General features: G+C 43.5%; 1 protein-coding gene across 2 annotated transcripts in view; it reads left to right on the forward strand.

Moving 5' to 3' along the window:
- Positions 1-15,648, forward strand: part of LOC111950314 (zinc finger and BTB domain-containing protein 16-A) — a 168,846-nt gene that overhangs the window by 85,862 nt on the left and 67,336 nt on the right. For both annotated transcript variants that reach the window (XM_023967799.2, XM_023967798.2), the window contains exon 3: positions 5,436-5,533. In XM_023967799.2, coding sequence (XP_023823567.1) covers positions 5,436-5,533 — 98 coding nt within the window. The remainder of the gene's footprint in view (positions 1-5,435; positions 5,534-15,648) is intronic.

Genomic DNA, 15,648 nt, shown 5'->3' on the forward strand with positions numbered 1-15,648 from the left:
CTTGCGTCAATCTCCCCCTCACGCTGTCTGATGCGTCGACAACTGCCTGGCTCGCCTGGTCCTAATGGGCTGGAAACGCCTGTGAAAAAGACCCTCGCCTCACCGCACAGCTCGGGCACTCGGGGAAAGAATACCAAAATGAAAACGCCAGCAGAGCCAGAGGCGTCTCACAGCCACTTATGGCTGGATTAGGATCATCTACCGATGTGTCATCTAGATGTCGCTCGCATTATTACAGCTTTGTTCACAATGACAAGGGCGGGAGCACGGAGGGGGGCAGGGGAGGCAGTGCACCCCCCCTCCCCCTACCCACATGTTGTGATATCAGCCTCTGGATGTAACAATGCCTGGTTTCTTTCATATCATCAAATGTTTTTCCCCTTGTATTTATGAGGCAAAGAACAGCTAACCTTAGCCACCACTAAAGGATAGATCGGTGGAAGAATCCAAACAAGTGCAAACGCCACTGTCAATTAAGATTAATCATCATTATGCAAATGTTTTGGCAGAGCAGTGTCAACACCTGACTGAGATCTCTATTAAAAAGCATTGAGCGAGGCAAATAGACTGACAGCTTGAACCCCCCCCCTCTTCCTCCCTCTTTCTCTCCCTCCCTCTCTGTTCTCCTTGTCACATTGTTGGCCCCCTCTTTTGACAAATACCTTAATCTGACTGTGTGCGCACGTGGGATGGACGGTATGCGTGGTTCTTAGGGCCCCGAGTGAGGGACGCTCCAGAGGGGGAGACTAATGGGGCTAGCTCCCCCAGATAGGCCTCTCAGCCTCTCCATTCCCAGGAACATTGAGGACAACTCTTCAATTATAATTTATTTTATGGTGACCCTTCCTGCTCCAATGCCGCCACCTCTTTTCCTCTCCTCTGTTTGCCCCTCTATGCGCGAGCATCATCTCAAGTTGTTCTAAGATTGCTATGGAGGATGGAGAAGATGAAAGGAGATGAAGAAAGAGGGCAATGTTCCTGGGTGTCGGCGGAGAGATATTTGTGGAAGCAGTAAGATGTAAGCGCAGCCGTCTCTCTTTTTGGATTCAGTTTATTTATTTTGATTTGATTCTTTGTTTTGATGAGCTGACATGTAATGTTAATAATAATGTGTGCAATAGTAGGAAAGCCTTTGTCAACTCCATGCAGGAATAAAGAGATTTGAAGGACAATTTCTAAATGTTTCCATACTGTTCATACATGAAGGTGGATTCATATTTTAAAATGTAGATTATTCAAACCCTAACCAAACAGATGACTAAACCTCAGTTTGTTGTTTTTGTTGGTTTGGCGATTCAGTTGAGTACACTGTTTTAATGGTGTTACTAGTGCTCGTTTCAGGTGGTTTTTAATGCTGTCGTCTAGCGGGGACCCCTGCGTCGAGGGCCGCTCATGTACAGAACTATGATGTAGAGCCAGCCGGGTCAGCTGGCGAGGTGAAAAAGTTCAGATTTATACGAGGCGCGCTGTAACAGCTCAATAACGCAGGCCTGTAATCTACTCCCGTTTCAAACACAGGTCTGATTTACGAGCCAGCACGCCACTCCAGCGCCCGAAATTAGGTGTTCAGCATATGTTTTGTTGACATAAATTTGAAATTTATTGCCGTTGTCAAAACTGACTGTTGGACAAAGTTGCTTATTAACTGAGTAAATGGTTTGAGAGAGTTTTATGTCAGCTTCCTTAATGACTACAGTTAGTCTGTTTCAAACTAGACCCCACTCCCCCCCCCCCATCTTCTGTTTCAGCAGCAAAGCAAGAAAGCAGCTGGTCATGGGGTGGGCCTGAGGTGTGTGTACAAGTGTGTTTGTGTGTGTGCATAGGGAGGGAGTTAGTCCTGAGGGGACTGGGAGCTGCCACAGTTCACACATAGAGAGGAAAGGGAGGGCAGGGGTCTTACGTGCGGTTACATCTGGCGGAGGTGTCAGAGCTCCTTGGTCAGAAAGTAGAACTTATAATAATTGCGCAGTCGTTTCGGCTTTTTCCCCTCTGTCCACCGGCACCCACCCCCATATCATCTGCTTTTTAGCCAGGCTAATGGACGCACGGGACAGGAGACTGTTAGCCCAAGCCCCAAGGAAGGGCTGCTGACTGCCACTGTGCAAAATCTCCAGCAAAGGTCACTCCGAGTTTCTGCTGCCTGTAAAATTAAGTAGCCGTAAAAAGAAATGCTTCCATAAAAAACACAAAGTTAATGGTAATATTAACGTTGTTGCTTTCTGTCATTAACTTTTTTGCGGAGGGTGGGTTGGGTTTCATTCAAAGTAGTTATCCGTTTTTCTTGGCAGTGTTCACATTTATGTAATGCTACAGTACATTATAGTTTTATTTTAGGCAGGTTGCCTTACATTGTGTAGGTATTCTTAGCTTTCCCAAAAGAATCGCTACACTAGTGATTATTCCGTGACAATTGCAATAGCCCTGCCTGACTGAGCGTTCTCAATTGCCCAGCCTAATTTGGTTTGAAACACATGCCTCCTTAAGCTCCATAGCGAAGAACAGACGTAGCATGTTGCAACTATTCCCTAGTACCCTAAATATACAGCGCCCTATAAACCACTGTCAGTCTGTTAGAAACACCATCAGGTTCCTGTCTGCTTCAGACGAACCGGTCCTCAGTTAGATTCAGCTCCATCTCTCCAGATGGACAGCAGCCTCCCGTTTCCCACACCTCCCTCCTCTCCATGCATTTAAGGTAGAGTCAGTACACATGCTCCTCTCTCTCCAGCCCTTGCAGTCCCCTTAATAAGTCCATCTATTTCTTCATCAGCGTGCTGTACCAGGGGACAATGGCCAGATTGAGGGGCTACAACAAAAGGCCTTTGAAAAGCCTCCCAGAGTGTGTCCCCTACAGTAAGACGTTGTGCCTGTGTGCATCAGTCAGGGTCCCCAAGGTGCGCGGACCCCTGGTCTTTTCCCAGCTCCTCTCTCCTGCCTCAGCCGCTCACCCGTCCTCGTCTTTTGAAGTGGCCCCTTTTTATTTTTGGAGGCGTTTACAGGCCTATTTAATTACTTACAGCTTGCCTAAGGGCTTTGCTGCCTCATTCTTTCTTTTGTTTGTCGAGGTCTCTCCCCGAATCCTACTCTGTTAAGACAGCCATCAGGATTTTGGAAGGTTTTTCGCTATTTTTATCGGGGGGGTTTCTCTCACGCCTCTATCTTTGTTCATTTTCTCTCCCTCTCCTTACCCTCAGTCCTCAAAACTGTTTTCCAGTAATCTTTATTGAATTTACACCAGACATCCTCGCTTCATAACTCTTGCCACCATCGTCACAGACGTCCTGATTTCAGTCGCAGCACAAAGGAGTTGTAAATCAATTTTAATTTGGCGAATGACATCAATCAATCGTCAGTTTGATACCCAACATCCTCAGCCCTTTTGTGAGACGCGAAGATGGATCGCTGTGTCAAGTTTATGAAGTTTAGAAGATCTCCCTATCAAGGGTATTGTTTCCCCAAGAACTGGCACACTAAGACTATTGTTTCCGTCATCTGATGTGATACCAAGACACTTCAGCTTGAAGTGCTCTGATTATCACCTCATTCAGACATACAATGCATTAGACAAAAAAATTGCTCCTCACCTGAACATTAATATAAAAAACTAATTTAGTGCATAGTTTTCACTCACATTGTAACGGCAGCCTTCCTCCTCTTCGTCTGAAGAGGAGGTGTAGCAGGGATCGGACCAAGACGCAGCGTAGTTCGTGTTCAACATGTTTAATAAAAGACGATAACGTGAACACTACACAAATACAAAATAACAAACGTGGCAAAACCGAAACAGTCCTATCTGGTGCAAAGAACACAAAGACAGAAGATAACCACCCACAAACCCCAACACAAAACAAGCTACCTAAATATGGTTCCCAATCAGAGACAATGACAAACACCTGCCTCTGATTGAGAACCATATTAGGCCAAACAACAAACCCAACATAGAAACACAACATATAGATAACCCACCCAACTCACGCCCTGACCACACTAAAACAAAGACAAAACCAAAGGAACTATGGTCAGAACGTGACACACATCCTTTTTACATAACATTTTCTCTCAGCTTTCGACTCAGTTTCGTAACATTCGTTTTATTTGTGCACAAATGGAATTGTGAGAACTGTAGCATATGTCTTTGTTTCCCATTCTGAGACCTACAGCATTTGGCGCAGAGGTGCAAACAATGAGCTAATTACTTTTCTGGTAACAGTTACAGAATGCTGTAAGTATGCTAATAAAAAGACATGTTTAACAAATTGCCAGTGGTCTTTGAGCTCCGGCGAGGCCCACTTAAGCAAGAACATCAATAAAACAATAAAGGGCTTACCTGCTAGGGGTGAATTCTTTGACATTTGATGGGGGGGTAGTGAACAGTGGTTTGAAGTCGTTCTGTGTGTGTGTGTGGACTGTCAAGCCATTCTTGACCTACTTATCTCTTCCTTGAAGGATGAAATGTGTCCTAAAGTTAAGTGTGTGGGTACGTGCGTGCACGTCTTTCTCAAGTTAATTGAAGCTATCTGTAAAAATTACAATTTGTTTGTCAATCTGTGTGCCCTTTAATTGCTTCAGAACATATTTAGATATGTTTGAACAAAAGCCTGTTTTGGTTCTGCCCCTGGGTGTTTGAGGTTTTTGCAACAGATTGAGTTGTCAAGGTTCCTACCGCATCTCCAAACTGAAATCTTCCAATAGGTTGTCTTTCGGTCCTGTCGACGGTTGTGTAGTTATCTAACCCCCAGTTTTCTTTTCTGTGTAATTAAAGATTGACCCTTGGTTTAGGTTTGACCCTCTGGGCCACAACCATGTAGCCCTGCAGTACGTTGGTTCAACGCAGGCCTTTCAGCTTTAAAAGCACCAACATGTTTTCTTTCAGGCGGCAGCCATTTTGACTTAGCGTTAAAGGAGCCATTCCCATAACAAAGTTATTATATAATAGGAATTGACAACGGGACTCAACTGGCGCGGCATCATAAACGGTCGTAACATCATAAAGGATCATAACATTAACCTGCTTGCCTTTTACGTCTCTGTGTAAATCATCGTCCACTTTATAGGACCTAATCCATCCACTACTCTTGAGTTCTGTGATGAGTATGCATGCTCGCCACGGTAACACCTCCGGTGGAATAGCATTTAGTGATTTATAGCTAGAGTAAAGTAAAGTTCCGATGCTGTCTTGCTATTTTTATTTACGTTTACTGTTATGTTTTGATGTGCTAATTAATGGTCGGTGACATAGTCTTTTAAGATAATCTGAGAAGCAAAGTGTTTGACAATACGAGGATATCATTGTGAGCAGCACAGTATACAGGGATGTAGGCAGCTGAATGGCAATTCACAGGTTTCATTCATAAATGTATATATCTGTCTGATTTTACATTGATTGTGAAATCCGGACAATGTCCTGATGATATGTTTCTTTCTCATCTTTACAGGAAGCTGCACAGCGGAATGAAGACCTATGGATGTGAGCTTTGTGGGAAACGCTTTCTGGACAGCCTACGCCTTAGGATGCACTTGCTGTCTCACTCAGGTAAGAATCAGCACATTCTACACTATATTAGAACATTACATAATGGAATTTAATATTGGCTGTATAATGTACAGGCTTGATACGGAAATGGGATATCTAGTACTCGTGCATATGATTTAATGAACTGATAAAGACCTATAACATTGGATCTATTTCAGGATTTACATCGGGCTGCAGTGGTTTTAAATCAACGTTCAGTGGAGATATTGGTCCCATTGGTTATGGCCTGGGCCATGACATTAGCCGTCTAAAAGCCATGTAATTCAACACACAGCGTCTATTGATCCAGCCAGGCTGACACTCTGTCCACGGACAGCCTGTGGATTCAGGGGCCTACTTAGCACAGTTGGGCATTTTTTTTTATTGGACTTCTTTTTTTAATAGGGAACTGAACTCGTCTCCTAAGGCCTTAAGTGCAGATGGATTTTAGACTGTCTGTAAAAGCCATGGGACTCTGGGTTGCCTGTTGGTCAACCCCAACCATGTGTGGGTCTCCCCTTACCCCGCCACGTGTTGGCCTGATCTAACCTCGGGCCCACCCGGACTACATATACCACTACGTATGTTTCTACGTGCTGTACAACCATTTGATTCTCCTTCCACACTGTAAACACAACAGTCAATCAGTCAGTGAAGTGTTTTTTTGTTTCTCTCCCATTCTTTGTAAATGAGATATGTCATGTCACTGTTGTTTGTTCTCCCACAGTCATGTATGAAGGACTTTTGAAAAAACAAAATATCTCAATTAATGCCGGAGTCTGGGGCCCCGGGATGTAGTAACACACGTTTTGATTTGTCGCAGTGGCGTCTCTCCCGCCATGTTGCGGTGCGGAGATGAATGAATCCTCATGCTGTGCCGGTGAATTGGCTCTGTGCACGACTCAGCATGTAAAAAGCCTGCTTTAAGGAAATATATTATGTTTAATTTAGAATCCCCTTCCAAATCCCCACGACAACACACTTGCTACTCAGAGAACACAAACACATTTCTTGTTCGACATCCATAATAAAAAGCATGTCTGTATTAGAGCTGGCCGTGACATTTCTGAATACAACAGTGTAATAACTCCAGTGCAGGTCGGAGACCCCAACACATTCTCCCAGCCTCCCTAGTTTCTCAGATTCTAGAGCCAAAATGCCATGACCTTAAAGAGTTTCTTCTTCTCTTGGAAAGTCAGCAGAGTTTGCCTTGTGCTGTAGCCTCCAACTCCTGCTGCGACAGTAAGATGGTGCATGTAATTAAACAATCCTTGGGGGAAGAATTATTGTGTGGTGGAAGTTTTAAAGTGAGTCCGGGTAATCCCGGGCTCAGACGCGTCTCCTTGCCTCAAAGAAAGACTGGAGAAGACTTCAAAAGAGGGTTCTACTACATCTCGCCTAGCTCCCCAGCACCAGTGGAAACCAGTCTTTAGCAGCTAGGCTGCATAGTAAAGGATGACCTGGTTGGCCTTAGTTTCCCCAAACTGATTGAGTTCAGGTCTGGTCTGCAACATAATTAACCAAGTCATTCAGCAGATTATTGGTTCAATCATCAGAGTTGTGAATCATGACTAGCACATTCCAGTGCAGCGGTTACTAAACTATAAAGTTGACTGCTTTCAACAGGTGAGGGAGTGGGTGAATACTCTGGCCTGACAGATGGATGTTGGCTCAAATTCTTGGTCAACCTCCATAAATACTCTGTAATTCATCGAAGTTGTCATTGAGTGTCAAGCTAAAAAGGAAAATGGCAAACATGGCTGGCAGCGTCGCGAAGACAAAAGGATAATCGTCTGCCTGCCTTTTTACAAACATTTGAAACTCTAGGAAGAACCACAAGAAATGATTCCCCTCACAAATGAAGAGTGAGTAAAGGATGTGGGCATTGTATTTTTAGCTCCACCTCCAAAACTTTTGCGGTCCTAGCTTGCTTGACGCACAATACCAACCTGTGCTGTGTACACGTCAGTGTTGACACATTGGAGGTTTGGTCTGGCGTAAAGCAGACAAGTGCTTCTATCAAGACAGCAATGGTTTTGGGGAGACTAGTGATGAGCCGAAGCCCTTTGATTATTTATTTATTTATTTTTACCTCAGACTTTCAAGTCTTTTTTTCCCCATCCTGGCCTCAGTGTCTGCCTCGATTTTTATCATCTCTCGCTCTAAAATGACACATTACAGGCCCCCTTCCTCTCCCCCTCTACCCACCACCACCACCCTTCACCTAGCCTCAGACATACAGAGAGAGAAAGAGAGATGGAGGGGAGGAGGAGGAGTGCTTGTTGGTATGCACAGTGTACTGTGTGTGATGTGTACCATTTCAGCCGTCGCTGCCCCTCCCTGCTCAACTCCGCCAGTGCAGCCTGTCTCTCTCGCCTGCTCTCATTCACTGCGTGTGCTTGTTTTATCGGAGACTTGGCGGCTCGCCAGTCTGGGCTGCCTGCCACAGCAGAGGGTACAGTATGTACAGTGAGTCTTGTGCCAGTTTCTTTTTTTCTTTTTTTTGCATTTGTTATGAGTGGAGATTATTTATATTTTTTTGCCGTGGTGTTGGCTGATCCCTCGGAGAGAGGAGGGTACCTGTTGAATGAGGGAGTCTGGTGGTACCGACGCAGTAAGCTGATTAGGGGGCCACTGGTGGGCTTGGGGCCCGATAAAGGAATGGCATGTGCCGGTGTTTTTCCCCAGGTTAATGTCACCTAGGAGCCGGGGAGGGGGTGGCAGGTCTGCCTGGAGGAACAGTGACTCAGAGTTTTGGGATGGGAGAAGCTCTGGCCCATTCAGGGGTGTGATGTGAAATGCCATGGTATCCCTGTTGGTTGAGTGTTGTGGAATAGTCTTGGCCCACAAATACTTAGATGATTCATAGAGCTTATTCAGATTGAAGAGTTCTAGCAGAGGCACTGCGATGAGATTGACATAATGTATACATAAATATATATAAAGCATATACTTACAACTATTCAGCAAGCAACTTTTCATCTTAACCATATTACAAACTTGAATAATGCAACAGTTCACAAGCATGTGAAGACAATTAATGGTTTATTTTCTCATCCCTACACTCATTACATTTTAGCTTCAAGACAAAAGCCCTCTAGCTAAAACTAAACATGTCTTCATGAAGTATGTTAGCCTATCAAAAGTGAATGATTACCACGCCAACCTTAAAACATTAGAACAAACCAGGCTTCATTTTTATAAATATCATGGAAATCATCACGTGGTAAACAAATTGCATCTGAAAACGCGCGAGTTGACATCAGCTGTTTTACGTGGCTGATTTATTTATTTTTTAAACTACGGCGACAATTTCACAATGTAAAGTAACTGGCTGTTACTGCAATTTCATTTAAAAACTCAATAAACAAGTCTCAAATGTAAGGAAAACATCTATACATTTCAGATATTTCAAAAACATTGCTCTGCAATTAGGATTTTTACTGTAGGGGTGTTGGGCTCAGAGACAATTATGTTTACACTGCCCTGCTCGGAGGGAGATGACTCTCGAGGAAGGAAGTTTACATTACAGTAATGTCTCTTGAGAATCTCTCGAATCTCCTTAACTCTCGTCAATGTGAAAAGAGCCAAAGTTAAATTTTGAAAGCACATCGGTTATTTTTATGATGAGAATTTTCTCTTCCCAACCATGGCTGTTCAGGCTCGGTCAGTGGAAAAAATACGGTATGTACCATCAAAGTAAGCGCTAATCCTCTGTTTACAGTACATAACCATCCGAGAGTTAGCAGATTAACCAGATGTATAGGCAGTCAAGTGGCACTCACACACACACACACACACACACACACACACACACACACACACACACACACACACCGAACATAGTCATTCAAAAAATACGCATGCATGCACTCAGAAACACACTACATCCAATCGATGAAACCCTGCTATGATCATTAATGCCGGTGGACTACCAGGAAAAAGGAGGCATGCCACCTGTTTTGGGGTTGCCAGATATTTCTGCGATGGCTCACTGTTTGTCCCACCACCCTGGGGATTCTTACCCTGGGGATTCTTCAACTCCCATTGCTAGCATTGCATCGCCTCTCCTGTTGGTCTTCCTGCTCTGACCCTTACTTGTGTTACAGTGTTAAACGTTAATGCTCCCTCCCCCATGGTTGTCTTAGACCTGTACCATGTCACCAAGCTGACTGTAAATATCAATATCATTGGGTTGCCATTACAGCACAGAGAAGCCAAGGGCCAAGATCTCGGCTCCCCCCCTCCTTCCTGCCCCCCCACCTCAAATCAACCCTGACATAGTTAACTCTCAGTGCACCTGACTAACACCTGCTCCCACTTCTCTGTGTGCACCATATAAATGGCTAAAGCATTAAGACATTGAAAAATGTGAGGCATTTGAAAAAGCGAGTGCTGTGGAGGGGAGGAGAGGGAAAAAGACAGAGGGGGAGGAGAAAAGCCCAGGGGAAGGTGTTCCCTCCCTTGCTGTCTCTCTCGCTGTCTCTCTCTCTCTCTTTCCCTCTGCATCCCACTCTCTCTGTTTCATTCTCCCTTTGCTACTGCTCTCTCCTCCCTCTCTTTCACTCACACGCTCTCCTCCCTCATTCACTTTCTCTCTCTCTCCTTCCCTCTGCCTCACTCTCTCTCTTTCACTATCCCTCTGCCACCATTCTCTCTCCTCCCTCTCTTTCACTCTCTCTCTGTCTCTCTCCTATCCATCTCTCTGCTGTCGGAGCAGAGAGTGAGGAGTGGAGCTGCTTGGCGGAGCTCTCTTGGCCCCGCTCCAGCTCTTCCCTCACTGATGACATCATGGTTGTGCCGGCAGGTCTGGATGTTCTGCCAGCATTCCAGTGCATTTATGATCGCTCGCAGATGTGTGTCCAGGAACATACTGTACCCAAACCATAAATTAATTAAACTTGACTGCCTTCCAAGCCACATATTCCAAAATAGAGAAGGGCCTTGCGACTTGAGACAGGGAAGGGGGAAGAGGAGGAGGGAATAGGGGGATGTTGTGGAGGGAAATCTCTGTTAAAAAGTTCAGGAGAAAAGAATGACTATGGAAAACAATGACCAGTGATTTACATGTATATTTTTCACAACAGCTAACACCATAGTCCACCGCCGCCACTCCTTCCCTCCATCCCTCCCTCCAGTACATTAGCACAGGATGACAGACAGCGTGGATAAATGGGCTGAGCTTCTGTTTGGCCGCGTGCCCTAACTCCTTTCTGGGGGTTTAAACCCATAATACTTTCCCTGACCTGTTGATGTACATTAAACCCCTATTTAAAACAACACTTGAATTATGTGGGGCATAAATCTGCCTACATTATACAGGTCCAGGAGAGATTATTGGGTCCTTGGTCGTAATGGCCTCAGTAATTGTCTGGCAACTGGATGGAACCAGTTAAGACATCCATCCATCTGGAATGGGACTTGACTGGGAATAGTGTTCCCTCAGTAAACTGTGCCCTTTTAGCCGGAACTCAATGTACTTACCTGGCTGCACTCTATAAGCCTTTGAAAAAAGTGATGGTCTATCTAGGCTGTACACTATGTGAGAGGGATGGCCTAGGCCCCTCAAACTCCACTCTGGACCTCGAAGCCAGTTCCACTGCATTTTTTCATTGTTCCCCTCTAATCAGGCACTGATTTAGACCTGGGACACCAGGTGTGTGCAATTAATTATCAGGTAGAACAGAACCAGCAGGCTCCGGACCTCGTAGGGTAAAAGTTGAGTACCCCTGGCCTAGGCTGTACTGGACATAATGTGAGAGGTGACACTTTTGGCAGTGAGTCATCTATCATTAAGCCATGACAGCACTGTGGATGTGTATTGATTATCTTAAGGTTCTTGACTATTCCACCAGTAGGTGAGGCGCAAGTGTTTGTATCATTTTAGTAAATCATTGATTACTACTGAATGTTGTGTCAAAGTTAGCTCACTATCTAAATTGGATCCTGTTTTAGTAGCCTGCTATATTATGTGGTACATTTTTAAATCTGTGTGTTTTGACTGTTCTTGTACCATTCATTGAATTCTATGTCTAGTACTACATACAAACATCACCTAGAACGTGTTTCATTCTGTTGGCTAAAAATGCATTTAGCCCCGGCCTTAGATCTTCGCAACGAGGTCAGTTAAATCGAGTCAACATATTCTCAATGATTTACGATGCTTTCAACTTCACAAGTAGCGCCCATCGAATTACATCGCCGACATGGCATTTTATTTATACGATACAATACGAAATTCTAAATCGTCTTGTCCGTTAACAGTCCTTTTGTAAAAACATCTCTGGTGCACCAAAACAAACCTCAAAAGGAAGCTCCCAACTAGCTCATAATACCCCTGTAGGAAGAAAGGATCTGGATCTTACTTTGTCAGGGTATTGCCGCTTTAAATCCCTTTGGTTGCTAAGTAGCAAGTGCCCCTGTGCTCTAATGGGCTGATTTGGTATTCAGCTCGATGCCGGCTCTTATTTTTGTATGCGAGACAAAGTGTTTTGATGGAGGGTGATTGCGGCAGTGTCTGGAGGCTGTTTTTCAGTTTTATGGGCTGTACAGTACACTGTGTGCCTTTCTAAAACAGAACACATCCCATTGAATTTTGTATTTGCTTCATTTTTTTCTCCCTCTGAACTGCTCCTGTCAGAGACGAGGAAAAGAGGTGGGGGCGGGGATGTCCCTCACGGGTTCAGGGGAGAGAGAGACTGAATGGAAGTGCAGCTCTTATTCCTATAATAGTGAATGTTGCTCAAACGGCTGGACTTTGCTTGCTCTAGGTATTTTATTTTGGGAGTAACTCTTTAGTGGAAGATCCCTGACAACGGCTCAAATAGGGAAGGGCAGGCACAATGGATTTGTCAGAATGACGCAGCCATTTATTTATTTGTTATTAGTGATAATCATTCTTTCCATTAAGCAATTCAGAGGAATGCCATACAGAATGATGAAATATAATGATAGCATCAACACTGATCCCTTAAATGTCAACGTTGTCCCCTTTACAAGACATGGAAGTTGATATTCAGGAAGTGATGTGAAGCAGTCATGATTAGTCAGAATAATACTTGCAAGGAAAGCCAGCAACGGAAACAACGGTTACGGTCAAAAGTAATTGCAATTGAGAGGTGATTTATTATTGTTAGAAATTTTGGTCCCGCTTTAATTTACATTCAGCTTATAAAGGCATCATAAAGCCTTCATAATCCCTTCATAAACACTACATAAATGTGTAACAAAGCACCTATAACTATGTCATGGTTTATAAAGGGTTCATAAATGTGGCGTAACTGTGACATAATTACCAATGTCAAATGTGACATAACCCACTGTGTTGAATATGATATAAACATGTGCTTTATGAAGGATGACATGTTGTGCTGAAAGATGTCACACGCTCTAAAGTTTAGTCATGTTAGTCACATTACACCTAATCTCATTCCCAGACAGGTCTAGTGGACCAACTCATCAAACTTGGCCTTCATTAGTTAGGGTTAGGTTTAAAAACACATTTTAAGAATAGAAATTGTGAGAATGGGCAGGGATAAGCAATCATTTTTACTGTGTTAAGTAGTGACAATAGTGACGATGACAAATACTTTACTGAGTGAGGTCACAAATACTTTACTCAGTTACACTCCCACTAAGGCCAACTCTGAATGGTTGATATCCCAGGTTTATATGTGCTGTGTGCAGTAGCCTGGGGACGACGTTACACCAAGAACCACTTTCCTTGATGAAAACCCCCAACCTAAACACATTGAAAGTGTCTATCTTCTGGAACCAAGTTACATGTTCCTTAGTACACAAACACGCATACAACAACAACGAGCCATACTGCACGGTGCTGGTCCCAGTCAGGTCTTTGACACAACAACAACGAGCCATACTGCACGGTGCTGGTCCCAGTCAGGTCTTTGACACAACAACAACGAGCCATACTGCACGGTGCTGGTCCCTGTCAGGTCTTTGACACAACAACAACGAGCCATACTGCACCGGTGCTGGTCCCAGTCCAGTCTTTGACACAACAACAACGAGCCATACTGCACGGTGCTGGTCCCTGTCAGGTCTTTGTACACAACAACAACGAGGCCATACTGCACGGTGCTGGTCCCAGTCAGGTCTTTGACACAACAACAACGAGCCATACTGCACGGTGCTGGTCCCTGTCAGGTCTTTGTCACAACAACAACGAGCCATACTGCACGGTGCTGGTCCCAGTCAGGTCTTTGACACATTCACCCGCTCCCCTGCTGAAAGATCAGCCACAACATGTTGGCAGCATTGTAACAGGTTGTAATTTAGACCTGGTCTCCAGCATGGGAACAGAAGAGGAATACCTGGTGAGGTCGTCTCAGGTTGGACTAATCCAAATCATCGTGGTTCTGACACGCACACAAACGCAAGCTTTGCAGGTCCATCAACCCATTTAAATACCTCACACAGTAGCATGTGGATCACGAGAGAACCTTCGTGTAGTGTCCTGTAATACTTAGTTTGGAGTGAGACACCTTTAGTCATTCATAACACATCCATAAAGACTCTATATTGCATGACACTGTACTTAATTTAATAATAACATGTACTTAAATGCCTTGTATCATATGACGCTGTACTTAATTTAATAATAACATGTACTTAAATGCCTTGTATCATATGACGCTGTACTTACTACTAAGTCAGACACCTTTGGTCATTCATAACATATACATAAAGACTTAATGATGTAAACACAAATGTTTTAAAACTCAGGGAATTATCACTAGCAGCTAAAACAAATAAACATTAAAGACATGTTTAAACCATACATTTCCTTTTATTTGTAAATGTTTAAAACAATACAAATACATGAAGTTTCAAAAAGTCTAGCAATGCAATTACATTGAACATTACACAGATCTGTGAATAGTGTAGCTTGTCTCTGAGCTGGCGTACGAATGGTTCTTGCCTCATCCTGCTGGAGGTGTACTGCATGTTGGTTCCAACCACAAAGTAACAACAAGGTTATCAGGTCTGTTGGGAAATGCCTTTGTCACACCATCTGGATAAGGGCATTTCTGTACTGTGACAGAAACTCTAAATGGGGAGATGGGGAACTCCATTCAATTCATATTATTATATTCCTCTTTCATTTACAAATCTCATGACGTGACTATGAGACATAGCTGTATCTAGGGGGAATTGTTTTTAGCTAGCAAAATTTAGACTACGTGGCAATTGCTGTGAAGTCACCGACATTATTTTAAATAACACAACTCAATAACCATTCATGACATATGAAAAATAATTCTCTTAACATTAACAATGATTCATATTTGTGCATATTTAAGTAACATTAGCATTAAATTTGGGCTTTAAAACATGTTCCAAGGTCAATTAAATGCCCGCAATGTGAATCACTATATATGGAATACATATTGGCTTCGAGCAAGGACTATTCTGGGTGCAGCAGTAAAAGGATTGTAGGGAATACTCAGTAGGTTCTGTAGAATGTATATATGGTGTCATTTCATGGGGCTCTGAATAATTCAATTGGCGGCCGAAACACATCACGTGCACTTACTGCACTACAGAAAACATGCTCAATGAATTAAAGGGCAACTACACTCAAAAGTTTAAGATTTTTCCCAGACCTCAAAAGTCATCCCCTGGTGTGGTTTAAGCATTGTTGTGAACACAGAAAATCCAATGTAGTTATTTTTCTATTTTAAAAAAAATTGGAAAAAAACTGGGGTAAACCAGAAAAACAATGGAAAATCCGAGGCCTGGAAAAACAAAACCAAGAGAACTGAATTCTGAGGAAAAAAAGTAAGCTAAAAATATGAATGGATTTTAAAAGTCCCTACCAAAATGTTTTGCTATGCATGACTGCACTTTAGAATGTGTGTCATCCTGCATCACAGCATTTTGGAGGAAGTTGAGGTCAAGTCCAATATTGACCATGGACCCGAGAGGGAAAGAGGTTGGGCCATCCAAGAAATGTTTTAGTGAAATATACACAATTTAGCAGACACTTATCCAAAGCGACTTACAGTCAGTCATGTGTGCATACATTTTTACGTGCGGGTGATCCCAGGAATCAAACCTACTATCCTGGCGTTGCAATGCTCTACCAAGATGCATGACAAGGTTATACATGCTTT

Source organism: Salvelinus sp. IW2-2015, linkage group LG23, assembly GCF_002910315.2.
Source record: "Salvelinus sp. IW2-2015 linkage group LG23, ASM291031v2, whole genome shotgun sequence".
Lineage (NCBI taxonomy): Eukaryota > Metazoa > Chordata > Actinopteri > Salmoniformes > Salmonidae > Salvelinus > Salvelinus sp. IW2-2015.